Source organism: Apiospora phragmitis, assembly GCF_038363925.1.
Source record: "Apiospora phragmitis strain CBS 135458 chromosome Unknown utg000007l:2111988.0-4706623.0:1.0-2598199.0, whole genome shotgun sequence".
In the NCBI taxonomy this organism is placed as follows: domain Eukaryota; kingdom Fungi; phylum Ascomycota; class Sordariomycetes; order Amphisphaeriales; family Apiosporaceae; genus Apiospora; species Apiospora phragmitis.
The window spans coordinates 1,570,449-1,592,298 of NW_027117406.1; the positions used below are offsets into that span (position 1 = coordinate 1,570,449).

Below are 21,850 nucleotides of genomic sequence, written 5' to 3' on the forward strand. Positions count from 1 at the left end.
GGTGCCCGGGATGTAGTGGGTGTCGATGCCTTCTTGGTCGTTGATGGCTTTCCATTATTCGGCGGATGGGAGAAAGGTGCTGTGAGTTCTGGATCGAAGATCGAAGAGAATCGAGCGTCGCCACCAGCTTTTTGAAGACTTGGTCGCCGCCGCCTGACTTCTCTTGCCATCACCAGATATCGCGCTGGGGGCCAATGATCGTACCACGCCCCAGTTAATCAGCATTTGGCTAATTGCTCTTTATAGAAACACGTGCGCCAATCCATAGGCGTAGCAGGGTGCCGAAGCATTGGTACAGCTTGTCGGCGCTCGCAGCGGCACTACAAGTATGCTAGGGATAGGCCTGGCCGTTTGACAAGATCTGGGACGAGGATGGCACGAAATTATCCTTAGAGCCCCTCTATCTTTCGTGTGGGGACTGACCACTTACATACTTAGTAGTACGTATTTTGCACACAGAGGTTGCATTGTAATCTTTGAATCTGCAACCATTGCAGATTCCAGCCCACCAAAAAAATGTACCCTGGTCAAGCTGAGGGCCCATCTCGCTCTATGCAGGTCAACAAGACTCCATCGCCTTGACGGTTATAGCCGCCTTCCCTTATCGCTGCCATGGCACACGTTCCCAACATCAGCAGCGCAGCCCTGCACTTGGCTTGAGTGTACATCATCCTCTGGTATGGTTAGTACACTTACCGCAAACGCCATCACTGGGAAACGCTGCGAAATGTTCGAGCCAGTGGTTTGTGCGGAAGAGTAATCCTCAACGAGAAAACGTGCGCCAATGCAATTTACAATTGTCATCGTAATTAGCAATAAATGTTACTTCATCCCTTTCGGTAGGTAGCTATGGCCTACTGATCTGTTTTACCTTAGGCAAAACTCTCCAGTAGATACTCGTAGCTAGTCATGGCACCAGAAGTTGATATTGCCATTGTTGGCCTGTCTTGTCGCTTTGCGGAAGATGCCAAAGACATCAATGGATACTGGGACCTCCTGCGTCAAGGCAAGAGTATGACCCGCCCCGTCTAAAGAACAACTTCACGTACATAGAACTAGGACTAATCGTAACTCGCCAGGTGCCTTTAGCCCCCGAGCGCGATTTGACAGCGCTGCTTCATCGTCGTCATCACATCCTGGATACTATCTGCAGGACGATGTCTACAAATTCGACGCCTCCTTCTTTGTCATCTCGCCCAAGGAGGCCAAGGCCATGGACCCCTCGCAGCGGCTCATGCTAGAAGTCGCTTACGAAGCCTTCGAGTCGGCCGGCCTCCCGCTCGCGGCCGTCGCGGGCTCCAACGTCATCCTGTGCCCGGATATGTTCGCGTACTTGGGCATGCAGAACTTCCTGTCCAGCAGCGGCAAGTGCAAGGCCTTCGACGCCACTGGTGACGGGTACGGCCGGGGGGAGGGAATCGCGGCCCTGGTGCTCCAGCGTGTCCCGACCGCGGTCGAGAAGAAGACCCCTGTTCGCGCCGTGATACGCGGGACGGGTGTCAACCAAAACGGCAGGATGAAGGGCATCACGCTTCCCAGTGTCGAAGCCCAGGTCGCCCTCATGAAGAGCACGTATCAGTCTGCCGGGTTTCCCGTGACCGATACCGCCTACGTCGACGCCCACGGGACGGGAACCCAAGCCGGTGACCCCGTGGAGCTGGAAGCGAACGGCAAAGTCATTGCACAGGCCCGAGGCTGCGACAGTGGGAAAAGGGTCATGATCGGGTCGGGAAAGCCCAACATCGGACATACCGAAGCCACGTCGGGCTTGATGAGTGTGATAAGGAGCATTCTCATCCTCGGAAGCGGCTTGATTCCCCCGAACATATATCTGACCCAGCTCAACCCCAAACTGCGACTGGATGAATGGAACCTGGAAATTCCCACTCAGCTCACCCCTTGGCCGTCGGAATGCGACTTCCGGAGAATCAGCGTGTGCTCAACGGGATACGGAGGAACCAATGCGCATGCCATTATCGATGAGTCGCACCATTACCTGCGGACGAGAGGTCTGCTTGACGATGTGCAGGCCGTGAGACCGCCAGTCTGGGCCGCGGTGGACCAGAAGGAAGTATTACAGAAATTGACCGGCGCGACTGACACAAGTTCTTCGCGCCCCAAACGTTTCCTACTTACTATGAGCTCCAACAACGAGAGGGAAGTTCGACACCAGCTGGATTCTTTGGCCCAGTGGTGCTCAACCGTTGAAGAAGAAGAAGCCGAGAATGGAGAGATCCTCGCCGATCTCGTGTATACCTTGAATCAGAGGCGCACCCACTTCACTTGGAGAAACTCTATCGCAGCGTCCTCGGTCTCCAAATTGAAAGCGATAGCAGAGAACGCTATTAAAGGTGTCACGTCACATACAAAGCGAGTTCTGGATGATGCAGGCCTATGCTTCGTCTTCACCGGGCAAGGCGCGCAGTGGCCGCGAATGGGCCGGGAGCTCTACCTGGAGTCTGCGACTTTCCGCGCCAGCATTGACGCCGCAGAGCAGTACTTCCGAGACGTCCTACAAAGCCCATGGTCTGTGGTGGACGACCTGTTCCAGGACGAGTCCGAGTACCGCATCCATCAGCATGCCTTCTCTCAGCCCCTGACGACAGTGCTCCAAATGGCGCTTGTCGACCTTCTTGAGGAGTGGAACATCAAGCCGGATTAGATCATCGGTACGTGCTAATGAGCCCAGCAGCAGCAAACTTGCATTGACTAATTTGTGTCCCTAGGCCACTCCAGCGGCGAGATTGCGGGCGCATACTGCCTGGGAGCTTTAACTCAACAGGATGCTTGGAAGATTGCATACTCTTGCGGGGCTTTGAAATCAGAGCAAGAGGGATCTATGATGGCCGTAGGTCTGTCGGAAACAGAAGCGGGCTCCATCGTCAGCCAACTCGAGTTGGGCAAGGCTGTTGTTGTTGCGTGCATCAACTCGCCCAATAACGTCACGCTTGCTGGAGACAGCGCCAACCTTGACTGTCTCGAGAAGCATCTCCAAAGTCGTGGCGTCTGCAGTCAGTGGCTCCGCGTGGACGTCGCATACCATTCCAGGCACATGGAAGCCATAGAGACCAAATACTATGAAGCGATCTCCGACGTCGTGCCAAGGGAAGGCATCCAGGGCCGTGCCATGTTCTCTGCCGTCACGGGGAAGGAGATTGGCGCCAAAGAACTCGGGTCCGAGTACTGGGTCAAGAACATTGTCTCCCAGTCAAGTTTTCCGAGGCGGTCACCAGTCTGTTGACATCCTTTTCCACCCGCGAGAAGATCTTTATGGAGATTGGGCCGCACCACACCATGCAGACGCCTTTGAAACAAATTTTTGCTAGCTATTCAGAAACATCAGGTCCATCTATCGAGTATGTCTCCTTGCTAAGTCGGGGCAAGGACTCGGCCGCCGCGGCGTATGCGGCTGCTGGCCAGCTGTTTTCCCTCGGTATGGGGGTGAATGTGGCGAGACTGAACGAAACTACTACTGGTCGTCGGCCCCAGCTCATTGTCGATTTACCGCCTTATTCTTGGCGCCACGAGGCCGACCCAAACTCTCCGAGCGCTATCTGAGTTGGTCGCCCAACGCTTGAGATCATCGGGTTTCCGCGTGGAATCGGCCACATGGCCCGCTGTTTCTCAAGCAACGCAAGGACGCAAGTGCATCTCGTTGGTCCAGCTGGACGCCCCTATCTTCGACAACGCGGCCGCCGGCGACGTTTCTGCTCTTCAAAGAGTTGTGTCGGACTCAAGTTCCATGCTATGGCTAAGCACCTTAACCACTTAGCCGTCCTACCATATAAGCAGCTACCTAAACTTAATACTAAACTAAATCGTAACCTAAGTTTATTTTATTAATAATTATTTAAAAAGAAATCGGAAAATTATAATTTTAATGAATTTAAACTTTAATATAGCTAGTAATATTAAAATCGCTTTTTAAATTTAAACTAATAATTTAAAATAATTTATCTTTTTTCGATTTATCTTAAAAGTTATATTATTAGCCTACTATTTTATCCTTAATTATTATTATATATTATATTATAATAAGGCACAATTAAGGTCTTTATTTACTTAATAAGGTTTAAGCTTATATAATTTATTTAATTCGGCTTATAAACGGTATCTTTTTTATTTTAATTTAGCTAATTAAGCGTTTAAAGTATTAAGCCTCTTTTCGAGCTAACGAAATAGCAGCCTCCTATAGGTACTATTAAGCTAAATATCCTAGGGCTTCGATTTAACGTATATACCGGGAGCTAGTAGGTATAGACGCTTTTTAAATAGGTATCTATTAATCGTTAAACTATTTAAGGCTTAAAAAGACTATTTCTTAACCGCGGCCCTATTCGTATTTACGTAACCGGGAGTTTAAAGGTTTAAAAATATCTCGTAGATAGATTCCGGTAGCTTATTACTCGTTAGTTATTACTTTAAGTTTAAAAGTTAATTTTTAAACTTAATATTATATTTAAAGAAAATTAGTTTTATTTATGTTTATATTAAATATTAATTAATAATAAAGAATTAAATATTTTTAAATTTTTTATTTTAATATTAAAAAAAGATTTAAATTTAAAAACTATAATATATAAAGAATATATATTAATAAATATAATAATTAAACTTTATTAATTATATATTTCGTTATATATTTTGTTATAAAATAATTTTATATATAATTAATATAATTATTTAAACTAAATAACCGTTATTATTTTAAATTTTTAATTTTTATTTATAGTAAATAAATATTTATAAATATATTATTATTAATTCGTTATTAATTTATTCGTAAATCGTAAAAACTATCGCCGCGGTTTAAAAACTATTACTATTATACGTTAACGTTTTTAAAAATAATTAAAAAAATAATATTATTTATATTTATAAACTTTATAGCGGTATTTTAAATAAAAATTTTAATTAATTTAACCGAATTAATTATATAATAATTATTATTTAAACTTATAATATTATTAATTTTATTTATATTATAAATAAATTAAACGAGAATATTTTTAATAAAATCTTACTTTAAAATAAAATAAAAAAGCTAAATATACTTTTTAAATATATAATAAACGCGTTAAAAATTTATCGTTATAATTAATATAGTTTTTAACTTAAGGTAATAGGCGATAAATCTTTTTACTTAATAGATTTTAAGGGGTAAAGCGCGTTAATTTATTTTAAATAGCCGGGTAACGAATAGTCGAAACACGTTATATTTAAAGGTAAAGCCTAACTACGCCTATCGGATAGCCCAGGTTTTAAAATATTCTTCCTAGGCGGAAAAAAGGTCCTAGCGGACTACTTAGACTCGGTCCGAGTCGGTTTGCCCCTAATTCTATCCCGCAAAGTGGCTCGGGGTACCTTAAGTTTTTTAAAAGCTGCACGTTCCGACTCGCTAGCTTATACGGCTAAAATAGCACGTTAAATAACGGATTCGAGGGTTAAAATAAATATAGCTAAAAAGTACGAGAAGTAACGATTTTAATAATATCCTTTAATTATTAATAAAGGGGTTAAATATTAACTTATATACGAAAAAGGGGTTAAGGGGCTTCACTTATCGGTAATTAATTTAGGTGGCTACTTATGTGGTAGGACGGCTAAGTGGTTAGGGTGCTTATCTCCAATCGCACCCGCTGGCAGCATCGTCCCGGCTTTAGCGCAGACTCTACGCAGCGAAACCCCGGGGCTCCAATTCCGCTCTCTGCAGGTCGCCCCGCCCTATGCTTCTCGCATCGCGGACTTGGGGAACATCGTCGCGTGGCTTGCGGGATCAGACACTCCCGACATGGAGTTTCGAGAGTCGCAAGGCGTGCTGTCCGTGCCAAGGGTGAATGAGGATGCCGCTCTAGACGAGGTCTTGCAGAGGTTTCTCCCACGGCAACCGCCAGCTACATCAGTAGCTTCGCAGGAGCCTGACTTCCGACTCCAGCCCGATGCTACCTACGTGCTAGCCGGTGGTCTTGGGGGGTTGGGTCGAAACATTGCCACATTCATGGTCGATTTGGGAGCCCGACATATCCGTTTCCTGTCTCGATCTCCGACGTCATCTCCTGACACCGAGGCATTCTTGACCGAACTACGCCAGCGCCACGTTTCGGTTTCTGCATACAAGTGCGACATCTCCGACATGCGGTCCCTCCGCGCCGTGCTCCAGCAATACCGGCAGGAGCACCCTCCCATCAAGGGCGTGATCCAATGCGCCATGGTCCTACGCGACTTCTCGTTCCAGAAGATGACGCACCAGCAGTGGCAAGAAGCCTTCCGCCCCAAAGTCCAAGGCAGCGCGAAACTCGCCGCCGCCAGCTTCCTCGACCCGCGCCACCGGCCCTCCTTCTTCATCATGATCTCCTCCTTCACGGCCGTCTTCGGCAACCGCACCCAGGCCAACTACGTCGCCGCCTGCACGTACCAGGACGCGCTCGCGCACGAGCTGCGGCGCACGCAGGGGGTGCGCGCCGTCAGCCTCCGCCTCGGCATCATGCGCGACATCGGCTACCTCGCGCGGCACGGTGCCACGGGGCCCCTAAAGAACTGGGAGCCCGGCTTCGGACTGCGCGGGTACGAGATGCGCGCCCTCTTGCACGCCGCCATGGCCGGGCAGACGCCCACGCAGCCCATCACGGGACTCCCCACCGCGGCGGCGGCCGGCCTCGCTCGCCCCTTTTTCCTCGGTTGCACGTGGGCTTTAGATGTGAGGATATTGGTGCGATAGACTTGGGAATGATCGATACACATGGTTGGAATAAAATAGATGGGCAGTAATCCACATAATATTGTGTTTTCACGTTCCGTTTTTAAGAGGAGAAACCTCGTCGTCACACCGCCGCTGGTGGGTATCATGATGATGCTGGAAAGTCCCAAAACACCGACCCAAAGTTCTGTTATCTGGAGAGGACTTCTAACAGGGCTACCCCGGATTGATGGGCGCTCTGTTAGCGTCGACATTTAACCCCTGACCTTGCTCTGATAAGCCGTTGCTGCTGCCAAGACACACTAGAACCTGAGTCGTTCTTACATTCCAACTTCCAAGAATCGAAAAAGCTTAATTTCACATCCCGTCTCGGGCAGTTCTTCCACCACGTTGCTGTATGATACATGCATGTAATTACGGGCTAATTTCAAATGGCCCTTGTAGAATATGCCGCTAAGATCACTCGGACGCGCACCAGGAATCATGAAAATGCAGTGATTCTCTCGTCTAGAAACATTGTCCGAGGGAGAGCTCATTTTGACTCCATGCAAGGTCTCCAATTACCCCCTACGGACTACAGATATCTTTATTGTTACCCAAATCACCGTCTTGCCCCCGTGCCTCTGACCATACCGAGAAGGATTATCTTACAGTTCATATCCGCTGCCAGGCACGCACGTGGGCTAGGAGATGTCCAGTACTCATTCAGTTTACCCCTTGTAGCCACGGCATAAACCCTACTCATGACTCAGGCAGGGTACGGTTACCTCCGCCTTCCAACCTTCTATCCCCCTCTCATCACTCCACCTCAATCTTGCGGCGCACCTTGATCGTCGCTCCCGGTGGAGGCACATTAATCGGACCGAGCACGAAATTTGTGGGTCATGACGGCAGATACTCGATGTCATAGTGCATCAGCATGTAGGCCATCAGCATCTTGAGCATCTGCTCGACGAGAAAGCGGCCGGGACTGCGGGTGTGTACCTATCAGGATCTGTGAGTTACCAAGCCACCTACTTACCCCACCGTCGCAACGGCTGGGTTCCAGCATGGGGAGGTAGAGAAGAAACAGATGGGGTGAAGAAAGAACTCACCAAGCATGCCACCCATGACCAAACGCCAGAAAGTCCTTGCTCGTGCTAGTCATTCCCAATCTCCTGGCCCGCAGGTACTCCTGGTTAGTCTCCTGTCCACCATCCTGCTGCGCCTCCTGCGCCTCGCGCGCGAACCGAAAAGCGTCGTACCGCGTCGGGTCCGGGTACAGGTCGGGGTCGAGGTGGCGGTCGGCGGCGTTGATGGTGAGGTACGACCCCTGAGGCGCGACCCAGTCCTCGCCGTCGGGCGCGCGCACGCCCGCCGCGGGCACCACCTTGCGCCCCAGCGCGGACAGCAGCGACGTCAGCCGCATGCTCTCGCGGATCGCCGAGTCCGTCTAGGCCATGCGCCGCAGCGTCTGCTTCGACCAGGTCCGGTCGTGCGCCGCGTACACCTGCTCCGCCTCGGCGCGCAGGCGCTCGAGGTAGCCGCTGGCGGGCCCCGATCCGCACACGTCGAGGAGCACGCGGGCGAGCGTCGCGGCGGGGGTCTTGATGGCGGCGAACTCGAGCGCCATCAGGCAGCGCGCGATGAAGTCGGGGGCGAGAAATTCGAGGGGCGGCCCTCGGCGCGGGCGAGGGCGATGTGCCAGGTGATGTAGTCTTCAGGCAGGTCGTCGGCGGCGAGGGCGCCATTGTCGACTTGCGCAGACATGTCCAGGCGCTCGCGGATCACGGGGAGCGTCCAGCGGGCTGCGCGCCGGTAGTGCCAGTGGTTGGGGCGCCCACCACATACCCGACGATGTGGCGCAGGAAGCTTGGAGTCAGCCGCGTGGCGAAGGTGCAGACCAGCACGTTGGTGGTGAAGGAGTCGACGTGGGCGAGGTAGTCGCGGTTGCGGCACAGCGGCAGGCCGACCAGGGCGCGGTTGACGACGCGCAGGATCAGCTCCGACGCCGAGTCGAGCACGCGGACATCGTGCCACTAGGGCGACGTCCCCCACAGCTCGTCGACACCCGTGCGGATCTCGTCCCACATGCCGCCGAGGAGCTTCGCGTCCTTGCGCGCGATGGACTTGTGGATCACGTGCTCGTGGAACAGGATCTGGTTGATGCTGCTGTCGGTCCAGGCGTAGCGGCCGGCCAGGATCTCGTAGTGGAAATCGGCGGCACTGGCCACGTGGTCGGGCTGCTCGAGGAGCCAGCTCAGCTTGTCGGGCGGCAGCGTGATGTGCTTCTCGCTCAGCGGGTGGGGCACGATGAAGCTTTTGCCATGCCGCGAGTGCTGTGTGCAAGGGCAGGGGTTATAGTTGGAAACGAGCCCCTCACGTAGTGCCAAGCCGGATATCGTCGTCAAGTGTTACCCACAATTGCAATGCAGCCATTGCGACTTAGAAAGGCTTTCAAACCTCACAGCATTGTTTTACTGAAAAAGCTGAAAGTATTACTTTGGTATATTGAGTATGTTTGACGCGCAGGTAGATTGGTAGGCCGACCATGGTTGGGATGAGGCACTCGAGCCAATAGAATATAATAGACTGTTCTAAACCATCGCGGAATCCAATGAAAGCCCATCACGTCTTCCTCACTAACCCGTCCACGAAGCCTCAATGAGACTCAGCTCACTGCTTTCTATGCTCTTGATGCCCAAGAACTCAAACCGGTCATCCGCCTGAGCAAACAGGCTCTCGTAAGCCTCAGTTGGCCGATCCCTAGCATTAAAGTTGGCCAGCATGACAAGATCCATATACCGCTTCTCCCGCTCCCGCGCCAAAGGCGCGCCCCCCACCGGCGGCATCACGCTATCCATGAGCAGCACCCGCGAGCCCCTGTCAAGCGCCGGCACGAGTGTCTGCAAGATGCGAATGCACTATTTGTCCGGCCAGTTGTGGAAGACCCAGCGGAAGAGATACATCTTGGCGCCCTTCGTGGGCTGGGGGTCCAGGAACGAATGCGCGAGGAACTCGACGGGTAGATGAATGATTTTCGGCGCCGTGGCGATCGTCTGCGGGAGGTCCTGCACGAGGAACTTCAAATGCAGGAACTTGCTCGCCACCGCCACCACCGCATCGCCATGACCGCCGCCCAGATCGACGACGAGACTGTCCGTGGGTAGCGAGGCCCAGTCGTACCCGTCCACCAAATGCCGTAACGACACGCCATCGCGCTTGTCCATCATGTTCATGGCGGTCCGGGCGCGTCCCGACCTAGCCGGTTCGCGTTCCAAGATTTCAAACCACGTCGATCTCTGCTCTTGGGGCTGCTTGCCCTCGAGCGCGGCATGCAAGACGGCCGCCGCCGAGTCGGTCGGCTCGTCGGCTTTGGGGTAGCGCTCCAGCGCCTGCGCAATGAAGCCGACATGCAGGCCGTTGTCCAGGATCTTCAGGCCCATCAGGTCGTGCACAACCGGGTCCGTCGCCCACAGCCGACTCGCCGCCGAGTGCGCGACGCGGCCCTGGGTAGGCTCCCGGAAGACACGGTGCACGATCGCCGCGCGCAGGATCGTCTCCAGGGCGGACTGCGCGAGGCCTGTCTGCCGCGCCAGCTCCGCATACGTGATTCCCTCCGTATCATTCAGCGGGATTCTCTGCGGGATTCCGAACTGGAAGATAGTGGCGGCGTCCGCTTTGGCGTTGGTGGAGAAGTTCATCAGAATGGCCCGGGGGCCTTGAACCAACTCATGGAGCTCGAGCGAGACATCTTGAACGGAAAGACAGGCGGCTTGGATCTCTGACGGGAGGGAGGTGGTGTCAAGAGCTGAGCCATCTATGAGCGAAGGCGTGGGGAGGTTGTTCTGCCGCAGATATTCTCCCGCAATAGCTGTATTCTTGGATATGGAGGCGGCAAGTTCCTCGAATGTCTTGGTAGTGGCCATGTTGGAGTACTGTTCTGCTTTTCCCTCAAGATCAGCCGCGATTGGTGCGCCAAACGAGAATGAGTTGGTAGTCTCTTTACTGGGCTTCTATATGACAGAACGATTTTGAATATAATAGCTCATGGATCGATGAGTTCTCCTTACGTGTAGAGGGCGGTTTTTTTTAGAATGCAGCGCTTATGATTGCCTGGGTCTAGGCATCTTCGTGTAGTAAACAGCGATGTCCATGCACTGTTCAACTAGACGCAGCTAGTAGCTGACTATAGAAAAGATAAAATGGCCGCATGCGCTTCAGACAAGAGCCTATCAAATCAAAACAGCCTACCGCAACCACGTTCCTAGCAGACCTAGTCGGTTACTGGAGGTCTGGCGGGGTCTCTAGATTCGATGGTGGGGCTTCCTCAGAAACGTGAAGCCTTGATCCATCCTCGATGATACCCTAGTCTCTAGCTCCGGCAGTGAGACTATCGCTCTGTGATAAAAGGCTTCATGCTCTGCTGTCCGCTGGCATAAGATGGGTGGTCCTGAGCCAACATCGCCTTATCACTTATCATCATGTCGCCATCTACCATTACCCCTGAGAAACCAGCCGCCCCCGAATTGCCCGAGCTTTCAAGGCAAAGGCTCGAGAAAGTTGGCATCGACCTGACTGGAGCTTATCCTGAACACCCCAAGAAAGTCCTCTATCTGCAGGACGTTTACAAGCTCCGTGGCGAGGACCGTGAGGACCGTGAGTACGTTGATCCTGCTTCTCGTGCGTATCCGAAAAAGAAGGCCCTGTTCTCTGCGGCCAAGGAAGTATGTTGTACATCGAACCCTACCGAACACGTATTAGAAGCGCGACTGACAGGCATGAGCGAAGGTGAGAGATGTAACCGTCCACATCGGCACCGAAATCACGGGTCTCCAGTTGGAAGATCTCACCAATCAGCAGAGGGTAAGTTGACTGCTACTCATGGTATAAACTCGAGCATGACCGATGAAATGCTATGTAGGATGAGCTCTGCCTCCTGATCGCGGAGCGAGGCGTGGTCTTCTTCCGAGACCAATTTTTGAGCCCCCAGAAGCACTGGAACTGGGCGCTTACTTTGGAGAAGTCGAGGTGAACCCTCAAGATGCATACGTCCCTGTGCTTCTCGGGGCGACTGTAGTCTGGTAAGCAAGAGCCCCTATTGACAGACATAACAGCAGCTTCTGACCACCTTTCCAGGCCGGCTTTCACTGCGACTATGCCCATGTTCGACTACTACTTCCGCAGCCCGTTCGGCACCCAGCGCTGGCACACTGACATGGCCTACGAGCACCAACCGCCGGGATACACGTAAGTTGTCCACTTATTGAGACCGTTTTGTTTGGTGCTGGAGTTGGAGTTGGAGCCGGAGTCGGAGTAGGGGATGACACGGGCGCGAGTTCACTCAAAACAACAGCTAGACTGGGTCCGGTGCGTGAATAACCACCATGGTGAAAGAACACTTCATCAAAGAGTGTCAAGGCAGGATCGAGGTGAATGGCCCAGTCGATGTCTCTCCTGATAGCCAACTCCACGACGAGGAGCTGAGCTATTGACCCCATGATCCGGGTCCTTTCTGACAGCGAAATATCAGCGCCTTGGTACCAAACGGCGGCAACAGCGTCTTGCATTGCCTTGAGGGCCAGGTCTGTCTTCTCCACGAGCCGGTCCCACACCAAAGCTTTGCAATTGCATTGTAGCCCTTAGCCATCAGTGCCAGCAATAAGCGAAAGAAGATACTCACACATCCCTTGGCCCATGTGGAAAGTGAATCTGTCCTCGTGGAGGTTGAGTAGCCATTGCCGGCCCATGATGCCCATGTCGGTAAACGAAGGTTGATAGAAGGGGAAAAGAAACGGCCAGACGTAGTCCAAGTTGGCCATGACGGACTAAAGGTATGTGGGCGCGAAGATGGACCGGCATAATCCCGACCTCGTTTTGGCGGCAGGGCGGGACGCGGAAGAAGCTTCCGGGAACGGCGATTCGGACTTATCGGAGAGACCCGGAGACGACGGGAGCGGGCCCTGCCATATATGATGGGAATGGCTCTGTTGGCGGCAATAGAGGCGCGCGGCGCCGAGTCATGGACGGCCTCCGCGGGGGTTTCGAAGTCTCTGGTGGTAGTGACGACAATATCTTGGTGTTCGTGGGTGAGGAGATGCCGTTCCTTCCGTAGCCGCGCATTCTGCTTGATTGTCTGCTTGATCGTCGCGGACATGCGCTTCTGTGCGTCGCATCTGGATCGGTTGCGGCTTCATCAACTATCCATTCCCGATCTCAGATCACGAAGGCCGACGTCAGTTATAGCACATTGCTTGAGTCGGAACTCTGCATCAAGGACACAGAACATCAACTTGGCATCCGTGTGTGGTCTCGTGCCCTGTCGCAGCGCCAATTTGGCTGCTGTTTACTCCATAAAACCGCAGAATCAAGGCCGGAGAATGGCCAATCAACTTTCCATGATGGTTGCCGCCTTCGTGGAGCTTCAATTCTGGCGAGTTCGAGACATAATCACATAGGACAACGGGAATGAGCGGACAACTCGGTGAAAGGAGAATGATGCGGGCCGAGATCATGCAGATAACTGTCCGAGCATTCCGCAAACCGGACAGGATGGTATCCTGTTTCACAGACCACGCATGCATGATGATGCAGCCCTGGCCAATGAAGCTCAATGTTTTAAAGTCGCGCCCGCTCAAGAATGTAGACTGTTTTTGCTCTACATATCTCCCGTAATGCCAAGAGATAAGAAGTGCTGTGACTGAAGATCGCTTCCAGGATTTGGCGGATAGTTTTACCCCTTACCGTTTAGCGCCTTTTCTTTATCTCTCCCGCGTATCAGGCCGGGTAACCTCTGCCAGATTGGATTTTCTATTTGATATCGGGCTTAAGGATACAGCCAAGGATAATAGACAGCGTTCCTTGGCACTGATAAGGAGAGCCAGCAATTACTGTAACCACGGTATCGGACGCTCATGCTAAGCTTCGTCACCAGCTGGCTTTGATAGTCAACATGCATCATTCCAAGATTTTCTCATGTATTTACACGTAAGGTCATTTAAACTGTCGACTACACTCTGATTCTCGGTGGAGGGTGGTGAACGAGTAACCCATTTCCTCTTCTAACCCTTTTTTGCAACTCTTCGGAACAGTCACCTCAACACGTTCTGGGTTGTACGTGCTCACCATTATGAGTGGACCTGTAAGTTGCCATCATCCATCGATTGACACGCGGAAACCAGAAGCTGATATGGCGAGCCTTTCTTCCCCCGAAAAAAAGCCTAGTTTCAACGCATCCACGCCCACGGGCGGCAACCCGCTCGAGGTCGATGTCAACGCCCAGTACACCGGCTACGAGTGGAACTACACGTACCTGATCACCTGCGCCTTCGTCGTCTGGCCCATCCTGCCGGGCATCGGCCTGCTCTACGGCGGCCTGGCGCGGCGCGCGTCGGCGCTGTCCCTGCTGTTCCAGTCCTTCCTGGTCGGCGCCGTCGTCACCTTCCAGTGGATGTTCTGGGGCTACTCCCTGACCTACAGCCGGACCGCGGGGCCCTTCATCGGCGACTGGCCAATTTTGGCTTGCGCAACGTCATGGCGGCGCCATCGCCGGGCAACCCCGCCATCCCCGAGATCGTGTTTTGCTTTTACCAGCTGCTGTTCTGCGCTTGCACGGTCCAGATCGTCGTCGGTGGCGCCTTCGAGCGTGGTCGCATCATCCCCTCGCTCGTTTTCGGGTTCTGGTGGGCCACGGTCGTCTACTGCCCCATCGCCTGCTGGACGTGGAACGCGAATGGCTGGTTATACAAGGTGAGTAGTGATAAGATAGGAAGGCATGGACAAACACCCAATATTCTGACACCCTACTTTAGCTGCCGTCCCTCGATTTCGCTGGTGGCGGTCCCGTCCACATCGCCTCGGGCTGGTCCGCGCTCGCCTACGCCCTGGTCCTTGGTAAACGCAGGAAGAACCCGAGGACCAGAGCCACGGTAAACCGCACAACACTACGCTAGTCTTCTTGGGCACGGTCCTGATCTGGTTCGGCTGGTTTGGGTTCAACGGCGGCTCCGCGCTCAACGCCTCCATCCGCTCCATGGTCGCTGTCTTCAACACCAACACCGCCGCTTCGACAGGCGTGCTGGGCTGGGTGCGTTTGACCCTTCATCTGAGTCCCTAACGATATGCATGATGACAGTAACACGCGCGAGGGAGAGAATTCCAGAAGCTAACGTAGTTTTTGCTGTTTTCGCTCATATAGGTCCTCGTGGACTACTTCAAGCACAAGCGCCGCTTCACCGTCGTGGGCGCGTGCGAGGGCGCCATCGCCGGCCTGGTCGGCATCACGCCCGCCGCCGGCTACGTGAGCCTCTGGCTCGCCGCCGTTATCGGCCTCGTCACTGGCGTGGTCTGTTGCCTGCTTGAGAACATCAATGACTGGCTGCGCATCGACGAGGGTTTGGACGTTTTCAAGCTGCACGGCGTCGGCGGCATGGTGGGCGCGTTTCTGACGGGCATCTTTGCCGACCAAAGTAGTAAGTTACCACTTGTCTGCTTATTGGGGAGACAGTAATTCCCCAGGACCAGTGCTAACTGACGTCCCACAGTCTCGGCCCTGGATGGAGCCACGCTAGCCAAGGGCGCCATCAACGGCGAGGGCATCCAAGTTGGCCGCCAGTTTGCGGAGATCACCGCCATCTCCGCGTACTCCTTCCTGGTGTCGTGCGCGCTGCTGCTCATCATGAAATACATCCCCGGCCTGCACCTGCGCATCTCGGAGGAGGCCGAAGACAACGGTCTCGACCTGGATCACTTTTTCGACGAACAAATTGGCGACTGGACCCTGTTCCATCCGTCGTCACGGGGTATCAACCGCCACATGCAGCCTGAGACTGTTCTCGGTCGGTCTCCTGCTCACGCGAGTTCCTCAAGCGATATCGTGGCTCAGGACAAAGCGTCTCGAGAAAAGGCTTGAAACGTTGAAGTGTTTGGTCGGGATGATAGACTGGGTTGGTTGACTTTCACGAGTCATAGAGAGAATGGGGAGAGCGTTGACAAGTCAGATGGTGTACTACTATGGCCTCACGCTCTAGGTAACACTCTGATAGAGAGCTTCTCGGGCTTGACAAATCAAAGATTCTTCGATTTCCAATCGGAGCGCGGCATAGCCAGCTCAAAGTCTTACCTAGAAACGAATTCGGGGACAACCTTGCACATCTCCAGCGTTGAGATGTGGCGACCTATGCAGGTCCTGGACCCCAGCCCAAACTAAGAAGAAACAGAGGTGTTAGTATATAATATTCAGCAGCGAATTCTATAGCGGTTTTGATAGTACAGAAAGTTGAGTTTACTTACAGCCACATGATTAGTCTCCGTCTTGAATGTTATTCTGTCCTGTAGTCGTAGTTGCGAGTATACCTCTTTCCTTAGTTTTGCCATTGTTTCTGGCGTGGTGATCAGGTGCCATAGAATGCTGGAGAGGGAGATAGCGGTGGTATCGGAATCGGCAACGATGTTGCTGGTGCCCATCATGAAGATATGGTGGGGTGTAACCTTCTCCGGGTTCTCGTCGTGAGTATCCATCAGCTTGTCCGGAATATCTCGCGGTGCACCGCGATCTGCGCTGGTGGGCTTTTTGGTGGCCATTTTGGTAAGATTGGCTCTCTCCTCATTCCTGTCCGCGATCCTCTGGCCCACAAAACCCATGAGGTACGTCCTCCCTGCCGCGCCGTTGCCGGGGAACATCTCCAACAACGGGTACAGGTAAGGATGCAGCCGAGGGTAGATGCCAACCAATGTCGAGTACGAAATCGAGTCGCCTAGCGCCCGCATGGTGCCGGCCACATCCTCGCCCTGGTCCAGGAAGCCGAAGCGCTGGGAGTACGTCATATCCGCCAGGACATCGAACACGAAGCACTGGAACCAGTGCACCATATCGACCGCCTCGTCCGCGCGCACGAACCCGGCCATGCGCGCCAGGAAGAGCTCGATGCAGCCGTCGACGTAGGGCTCGTACGAGAGCAGCGAGCTCATGCTGTAGAGCGCCGGGAAGTGCCGGCGCGACGCGGACGACGGGGCTGTACTTCTGGTGCAGCGCGATGTTGTCGGTGTACCAGGAGCCGGCCCGGACGCGCTGGAAGTACCAGAGTCTCGTGAACCGGGCGATCCGGGGGTCTGCGATGGAGCGTGATTTGGAGGTGACTGCTTTCAGGAAGCTCCGCAGTACGAGAGCGAACAAAGGAACTCCGATGTAAAGAAGTAGGGATTGCATTGTGCCACTTTGTTCTGACCGCGAAGCTCAAAAGAATGTCATCAACTGACTAGACGGTCTACTGGGCATCTGCAGGATAATCATCAGTAAGTAAGTAGAATGTTATTCCTCGGCATTGTGTGCTGAAGCCTTTGGCGGCCATTTGCAAGATGCGGGGTTGCGGCAACACTGTCACACTGCTGACGTCGAATCTGCATCATTTCTCAAGGTCCTGGGCATAGACAAAGATAAAATCCGGAAGTGCTACAGCCCTAGTAGTTGACTACGGAAATGTTTCCCACATGCACATATATCCGGGGAACGAATTATGGCAGCACGGTCGCAAGTTCGGTATTAGCCAAGCTTCCCATGCAGCTTGCGCTACGTCCACTTGCTGTTTTCCGTAGTGGCCACCTCCCACTCCTGGAGCAGCCTAACATGAAGTAAATACGTGATTAAGTACTAGGCAAGTAAGCATGAACCGGCTTCCCGAACAACAGTTGTGCATGTATTGCAATTGGTCAATCGTTTCTAAAATACGAATTGACACTAGTACAGCTTCCATAGACCCAACAAAACCACGTGTCGGGGACTTCCCGACGCTATTAGCAATCGATCGCGCTGTGATTCAGGGACTGTAATTGCAATGGCGGTCATGATTCATAGCGCCCGAGGCCACTGCTACCTCGCTAAGCCTGCTACGGCAGAAGGCCTGGGCGCTAACAATTTCTTAACCAAGCTGCCGGTTGTTCAGTGGGGATTCTCTGGGGCCCCAGAGATTGAAATTCCCCGCATCACGTCCACACCCCGGGCTTGCCCGCCGAACTGCCAGGTTTCCAGGAGAAGGGCCGATACGACCCATGGAACTTCGGCAATGACCACATGACCATGGGGAGATTGGAGCGGGGTGTACCGGCCACGATGTCGGTGTCTGCGTCGATACGATGAGTTGCATGGCAGGGGGCATGGGGTCTGTATGTATATGAAGGCCGCACACTGCGCAGGTGAACAACCGGAGGAGCCGACATCGCCGACCAAGGACTCGCTCTCTATACTGCTGCCACCGCAAATTGAGACATGGCAAAATCCAGCTTGATCGCTGTATCCCTCTTGGCAGGCTTGGCATGCGCGCGTCCTGCGTGTGATTCCAAGCCCGTGGCGACGGTGCAGAATGGCTCCTACTACGGCGTTCTCAATCCGACGTACAACCAGGATAACTTCCTAGGAATCCCCTATGCCCAGCCGCCTGTCGGCGACCTCCGGTTCCGCGCGCCCCAGCCGCTCAACGAGAGTTGGAGCGGTCTGCGCAACGCCACGGAGTACTCGCCGCAATGCTTTGGCTACGGCAGCGACACCTGGGTCCTGGGCAACTACGTCTCGGAGGACTGTCTGACCATCAACGTGGTGCGCCCCAACGGAGCCGGCCAGAACAGCAGCACCAAGCTGCCCGTCGCGCTCTGGATCCACGGCGGCGGCCTCACGAACGGCGGCTCGAGCGACCCGCGGTACAACCTCTCCCGCATCGTCGACCAGTCCGTCCAGATAGGCCGGCCGATGATCGCCGCCAGCATGAACTACCGCCTGCACGCCTGGGGCTTCCTCTTCAGCGACGAAATTAAGGCCGCCGGCGCTGGCAACTTGGGCTTCCGCGACCAGCGCCTGGCCATCCAGTGGGTGCGCGACAACATCGCGGCCTTTGGCGGCGACCCCGCGCAGGTCACGATCTGGGGCGAGAGCGCCGGGCACGCAGCGTCGCGGCCCAGCTCTTCGCGTTTGGTGGGCGCGATGAGGGGCTCTACCGCGCAGCCATCATGCAGAGCGGCACCGGCTACGAGACGGACTTCGGGGAGGTAGACACCGGCGCAATGACGTGGCAAGAGTATTACAACACCCTCGTCAGCAAGACGAACTGCGGCAACGCCACCGACACTCTGCAGTGCCTCCGGGACGTCCCCACGTGGGATCTCAGCAACATCCTCAACAGCACGACCTCGCCGGCGTTCACGAGCCCCACCATCGACGGCGACTTCATCCAGGGCCCCCGCTGGCAGCTGGTCCGCGACGGCAAGTTCGTCCACGTGCCGCTCATCATCGGCACCAACTTCGACGAGGGCACCAACTTCGGCTCCAAGGGCATCAACACGACGGCGCAGTGGGAGGCCTACCTGCGCTCGGGCGGGGCCGGCAACGAGACGATAGCAGAGCTCTCGGCGCTGTACCCGGACGACCCCGCGCTCGGCATCCCCGCGACGTTCGAGGGCCGGCCCGAGGGCGCGCTGGCCAGCTACGGCGCCATGTGGAAGCGCGTGGCGGCCTTCGCGGGCGACCGGGGCTACCAAGCCCCGCGCCGCGTCTGGGCGCAGGCGTGGGCGGCCGCGGGCCTGCCGACGTACACGTACGGGTTCAACGTGCTGTCGACGGGCATCGCGCCGGTGGTGGGCTCGACGCACTTCCAGGAGGTCGCGTACGTCTTCGACAACACGCAGGGGCTCGGCTACGACACGGCCGTCGCCGTCAACCCATTCGGCGGCAAGCCGGAGCCTTACTTCCGGCTGGCCGACCTCATGTCGCGCATGTGGGTCAGCTTCGTCACGACGCTGGACCCCAACCACCACGGGGCGGAGGGGCTCGAGGACGTGGCGTGGCCGGCGTACCGGCTGGCGGGGGCGCAGAACATTGCGTTTGATGCGAATGTTACGACGCTGGCCTATCTGCAGGAGGATAATTACCGGAAGGAGCAGTTTGAGTACTTCCAGAAGAAGCTTTGGACTTGACGGATAGGTATATGTACATGATATAATTCATAATAGAAACCTGTTTTGGCATAACATGTTTTCTAGTCACAGAAAGACTACTTCACCCCCGATCGTGGTAAACTTTGCCGCCCATCGTTTGCAATTCGCTGACCACCTGAACTTTCTACAGACCCAGTATGATTGAGTGGTTCTGGCCACTTTTGCTCGTCATGACGGCCTTTGGTATGTGTTCAAACAGTGCATGGCTCGTCCAAATACTCATTTCTTGCACGTAGAAAGACTCGTGGTAAATGACCTTTGTGGCACACCAAGCTTACAGTGGTTTCTAGCAGAGCCGAACCAGCGAACAACGAGGTTTTCTATTCAATCACTCTTGCTTTAAGAACGAAAGTAGTCACCCGAAAATCAACTAAGTATGTCCCCTTTTGCTTTGTTTTTCGTTTGTTTGATATGACAGGGATCCCTGTGGCATAGAAAAGAGATGATAGAAGATCTTTCTCTATGGACAATGGAAGACTCCAGAGCAATATTATTCACTATCTATGACTGACATCAAGAAATAAACAATGGCCTTTGAGATCTCATTGACTCCAATCTGTCTATATATGGGCACCCATGCTCCTTGGCATTGGGGTTCTCGACTCTCCCTTCCCTGTCATAAAACCTCATACCAACACTCAACACAACCAACTTGTTTCTGGCATATATATCCACGACAACAATGTACACAGCAACATCCAAGACCCTCGCCGCAGCAGCGCTGGCGCTGCTCGGCGCCCACCCGCCGCCGCGCACATGATCATGAAGAGCCCCCCGCCCCTGGGCGGCGATGGCCTCGACAACAGCCCGCTGGCGGTCAAGGACTTCCCGTGCAAGCTCAAGGGCGACCCGGCGACGTTCTTCAAGCGCGATAAGGTGACGACGGTCGCGGTCGGCGAGAAGCAGGAGCTCTCCTTCAAGGGCAGCGCCGTCCACGGCGGCGGCTCCTGCCAGCTCGCCCTGACCAAGGATCTGCAGCCGACGCAGGCGAGCCACTGGCAGGTCATCCTCTCGATCGAGGGCGGCTGCCCGTCCAAGGACGGCACCAGCCCGGCCACCTACGAGTGGGCCGTGCCCGAGGGCATCGCGCCGGGCGACTACGTCTTCCAGTGGTCGTGGATCTCGAAGCTGGCGGGCCAGTCGATTCTACCAGAACTGCGCCGCGCTGACCGTCACGGGTGGCGGCAAGAAGAGACGCGATGATGGATGCGAACACGAAGAACACAGTGAAAGAAGCTGTAATAACGAGACCATGGGGGTCGAGCTGTTTCCCCGCGCCGACTTTCCGGATCTCTTTGTAGCGAATATGGAGGGCATCAACCAATGCAAGACCTCCCCCAGCACCGACCCTCAATTTCCCAACCCTGGGCGCAACGTCATCCACCCCGGACTGAAAAACAACTTCGCTAAGGTTACTGGCGATTGCGTCGCTGGTGGCTCTTCTGGTGGCTCTTCTGGCGGATCTTCTGGCGGATCTTCTGGCGGCTCTTCAGGCGGTGGCTCTGGTGGGAGCAGTCCTCCTAGCGGTGGAAATGACGGTCAGTACCGCGGCGAAGGTGGCAGTGGCGGCTCTGGCTCTGCAGACTCTGCATCTGTACCTGCAAGCTCCGCCGCCGCCGCACCCAGCCAAGCGCCCGCTGCCGGGGTGACGCCCTCCGGCTTCATGACCAGCGTCGCTGCCGCCTCTCCTGCGCCCGCCGCCGCGACTCCATCTCCCGATGCCGGCTCATCTGGCGGCAGTGGCAGCTCTGCACCGCCTACTCCTCCCCCTCCTCCGTCCGGCGGCGCGTCCGGTGGCGAGACTGGCGCTTGCACCGAAGAGGGCATCTTCAACTGCATCGGCGGTAGCTCCTACCAGCGCTGCGCCTCGGGCAGGTGGGCCGCGCTGGAGCAGATGCCAGGTGGCACCAAGTGCGCCGAGGGCAAGAATAACAACCTCTGGGCTGGGGCGAGCTGATGATGATGCGTAGGCTCCGAGTCTAGGGGAATGGGCCAGCGGCATGAATGGGGAGGTATTGTGTAGTTTTACGCGCTTTCGGTCAGGACTTAGCCTAGGTTAGACAGGATATGAATGCGGAGAAGTAACAAGGCAGTTGCGGTTACCTACAGCCAAGTAATACATTATAGTAACTTGGAGACAGAAAATAAAGCGGTAAATATTAAATGGGCTTTCTATACGCGCGTACAGAAAGC

The 21,850-nt window shown here is 54.3% G+C and overlaps 13 protein-coding genes across 13 annotated transcripts; 9 read left to right on the forward strand and 4 right to left on the reverse strand.

The window, feature by feature from the left end:
• Positions 1 to 2,137: 2,137 nt before the first annotated feature.
• Positions 2,138 to 2,662, forward strand: PG994_008096 (uncharacterized protein; the record flags this gene model as incomplete). The annotated part of the gene is made up of 1 exon (XM_066859505.1): positions 2,138 to 2,662. One exon carries the CDS (start codon positions 2,138 to 2,140, stop codon positions 2,660 to 2,662), a length of 525 nt encoding a protein of 174 aa, XP_066714992.1.
• A 180-nt stretch (positions 2,663 to 2,842) lies between these two features.
• On the forward strand, positions 2,843 to 3,558 carry PG994_008097 (polyketide synthase; the record flags this gene model as incomplete). Its single annotated transcript, XM_066859506.1, is given in 2 exon segments — positions 2,843 to 3,199; positions 3,214 to 3,558. The coding sequence occupies 2 exon segments, from the start codon at positions 2,843 to 2,845 to the stop codon at positions 3,556 to 3,558; spliced, it is 702 nt and encodes a 233-aa protein (XP_066714993.1).
• Positions 3,559 to 5,791: 2,233 nt separating this feature from the next.
• PG994_008098 (uncharacterized protein) lies at positions 5,792 to 6,718 on the forward strand (the record flags this gene model as incomplete). Its single annotated transcript, XM_066859507.1, has 1 exon — positions 5,792 to 6,718. One exon carries the CDS (start codon positions 5,792 to 5,794, stop codon positions 6,716 to 6,718), a length of 927 nt encoding a protein of 308 aa, XP_066714994.1.
• An 861-nt stretch (positions 6,719 to 7,579) lies between these two features.
• Positions 7,580 to 8,105, reverse strand: PG994_008099 (cytochrome P450; the record flags this gene model as incomplete). The annotated part of the gene is made up of 2 exons (XM_066859508.1): positions 7,580 to 7,667; positions 7,792 to 8,105. The coding sequence occupies 2 exons, from the start codon at positions 8,103 to 8,105 to the stop codon at positions 7,580 to 7,582; spliced, it is 402 nt and encodes a 133-aa protein (XP_066714995.1).
• A 24-nt stretch (positions 8,106 to 8,129) lies between these two features.
• On the reverse strand, positions 8,130 to 9,528 carry PG994_008100 (uncharacterized protein; the record flags this gene model as incomplete). Its single annotated transcript, XM_066859509.1, has 4 exons — positions 8,130 to 8,394; positions 8,528 to 8,679; positions 8,746 to 8,971; positions 9,332 to 9,528. The coding sequence occupies 4 exons, from the start codon at positions 9,526 to 9,528 to the stop codon at positions 8,130 to 8,132; spliced, it is 840 nt and encodes a 279-aa protein (XP_066714996.1).
• A 72-nt stretch (positions 9,529 to 9,600) lies between these two features.
• On the reverse strand, positions 9,601 to 10,605 carry PG994_008101 (uncharacterized protein; the record flags this gene model as incomplete). The annotated part of the gene is made up of 1 exon (XM_066859510.1): positions 9,601 to 10,605. The coding sequence occupies one exon, from the start codon at positions 10,603 to 10,605 to the stop codon at positions 9,601 to 9,603; it is 1,005 nt and encodes a 334-aa protein (XP_066714997.1).
• A 555-nt stretch (positions 10,606 to 11,160) lies between these two features.
• On the forward strand, positions 11,161 to 11,930 carry PG994_008102 (uncharacterized protein; the record flags this gene model as incomplete). Its single annotated transcript, XM_066859511.1, has 4 exons — positions 11,161 to 11,403; positions 11,468 to 11,542; positions 11,601 to 11,707; positions 11,816 to 11,930. The coding sequence occupies 4 exons, from the start codon at positions 11,161 to 11,163 to the stop codon at positions 11,928 to 11,930; spliced, it is 540 nt and encodes a 179-aa protein (XP_066714998.1).
• Positions 11,931 to 12,512: 582 nt separating this feature from the next.
• PG994_008103 (uncharacterized protein) lies at positions 12,513 to 12,791 on the forward strand (the record flags this gene model as incomplete). Its single annotated transcript, XM_066859512.1, has 1 exon — positions 12,513 to 12,791. One exon carries the CDS (start codon positions 12,513 to 12,515, stop codon positions 12,789 to 12,791), a length of 279 nt encoding a protein of 92 aa, XP_066714999.1.
• A 1,074-nt stretch (positions 12,792 to 13,865) lies between these two features.
• On the forward strand, positions 13,866 to 15,587 carry PG994_008104 (Ammonium transporter 1; the record flags this gene model as incomplete). The annotated part of the gene is given in 6 exon segments (XM_066859513.1): positions 13,866 to 14,111; positions 14,156 to 14,425; positions 14,488 to 14,562; positions 14,580 to 14,762; positions 14,874 to 15,147; positions 15,220 to 15,587. The coding sequence occupies 6 exon segments, from the start codon at positions 13,866 to 13,868 to the stop codon at positions 15,585 to 15,587; spliced, it is 1,416 nt and encodes a 471-aa protein (XP_066715000.1).
• Positions 15,588 to 15,913: 326 nt separating this feature from the next.
• On the reverse strand, positions 15,914 to 16,645 carry PG994_008105 (uncharacterized protein; the record flags this gene model as incomplete). The annotated part of the gene is made up of 1 exon (XM_066859514.1): positions 15,914 to 16,645. The coding sequence occupies one exon, from the start codon at positions 16,643 to 16,645 to the stop codon at positions 15,914 to 15,916; it is 732 nt and encodes a 243-aa protein (XP_066715001.1).
• Positions 16,646 to 17,939: 1,294 nt separating this feature from the next.
• On the forward strand, positions 17,940 to 19,636 carry PG994_008106 (uncharacterized protein; the record flags this gene model as incomplete). The annotated part of the gene is made up of 2 exons (XM_066859515.1): positions 17,940 to 18,638; positions 18,680 to 19,636. The coding sequence occupies 2 exons, from the start codon at positions 17,940 to 17,942 to the stop codon at positions 19,634 to 19,636; spliced, it is 1,656 nt and encodes a 551-aa protein (XP_066715002.1).
• Positions 19,637 to 20,419: 783 nt separating this feature from the next.
• PG994_008107 (uncharacterized protein) lies at positions 20,420 to 20,860 on the forward strand (the record flags this gene model as incomplete). The annotated part of the gene is made up of 1 exon (XM_066859516.1): positions 20,420 to 20,860. One exon carries the CDS (start codon positions 20,420 to 20,422, stop codon positions 20,858 to 20,860), a length of 441 nt encoding a protein of 146 aa, XP_066715003.1.
• Positions 20,861 to 20,909: 49 nt separating this feature from the next.
• Positions 20,910 to 21,614, forward strand: PG994_008108 (uncharacterized protein; the record flags this gene model as incomplete). Its single annotated transcript, XM_066859517.1, has 1 exon — positions 20,910 to 21,614. The coding sequence occupies one exon, from the start codon at positions 20,910 to 20,912 to the stop codon at positions 21,612 to 21,614; it is 705 nt and encodes a 234-aa protein (XP_066715004.1).
• Positions 21,615 to 21,850: the final 236 nt, after the last annotated feature.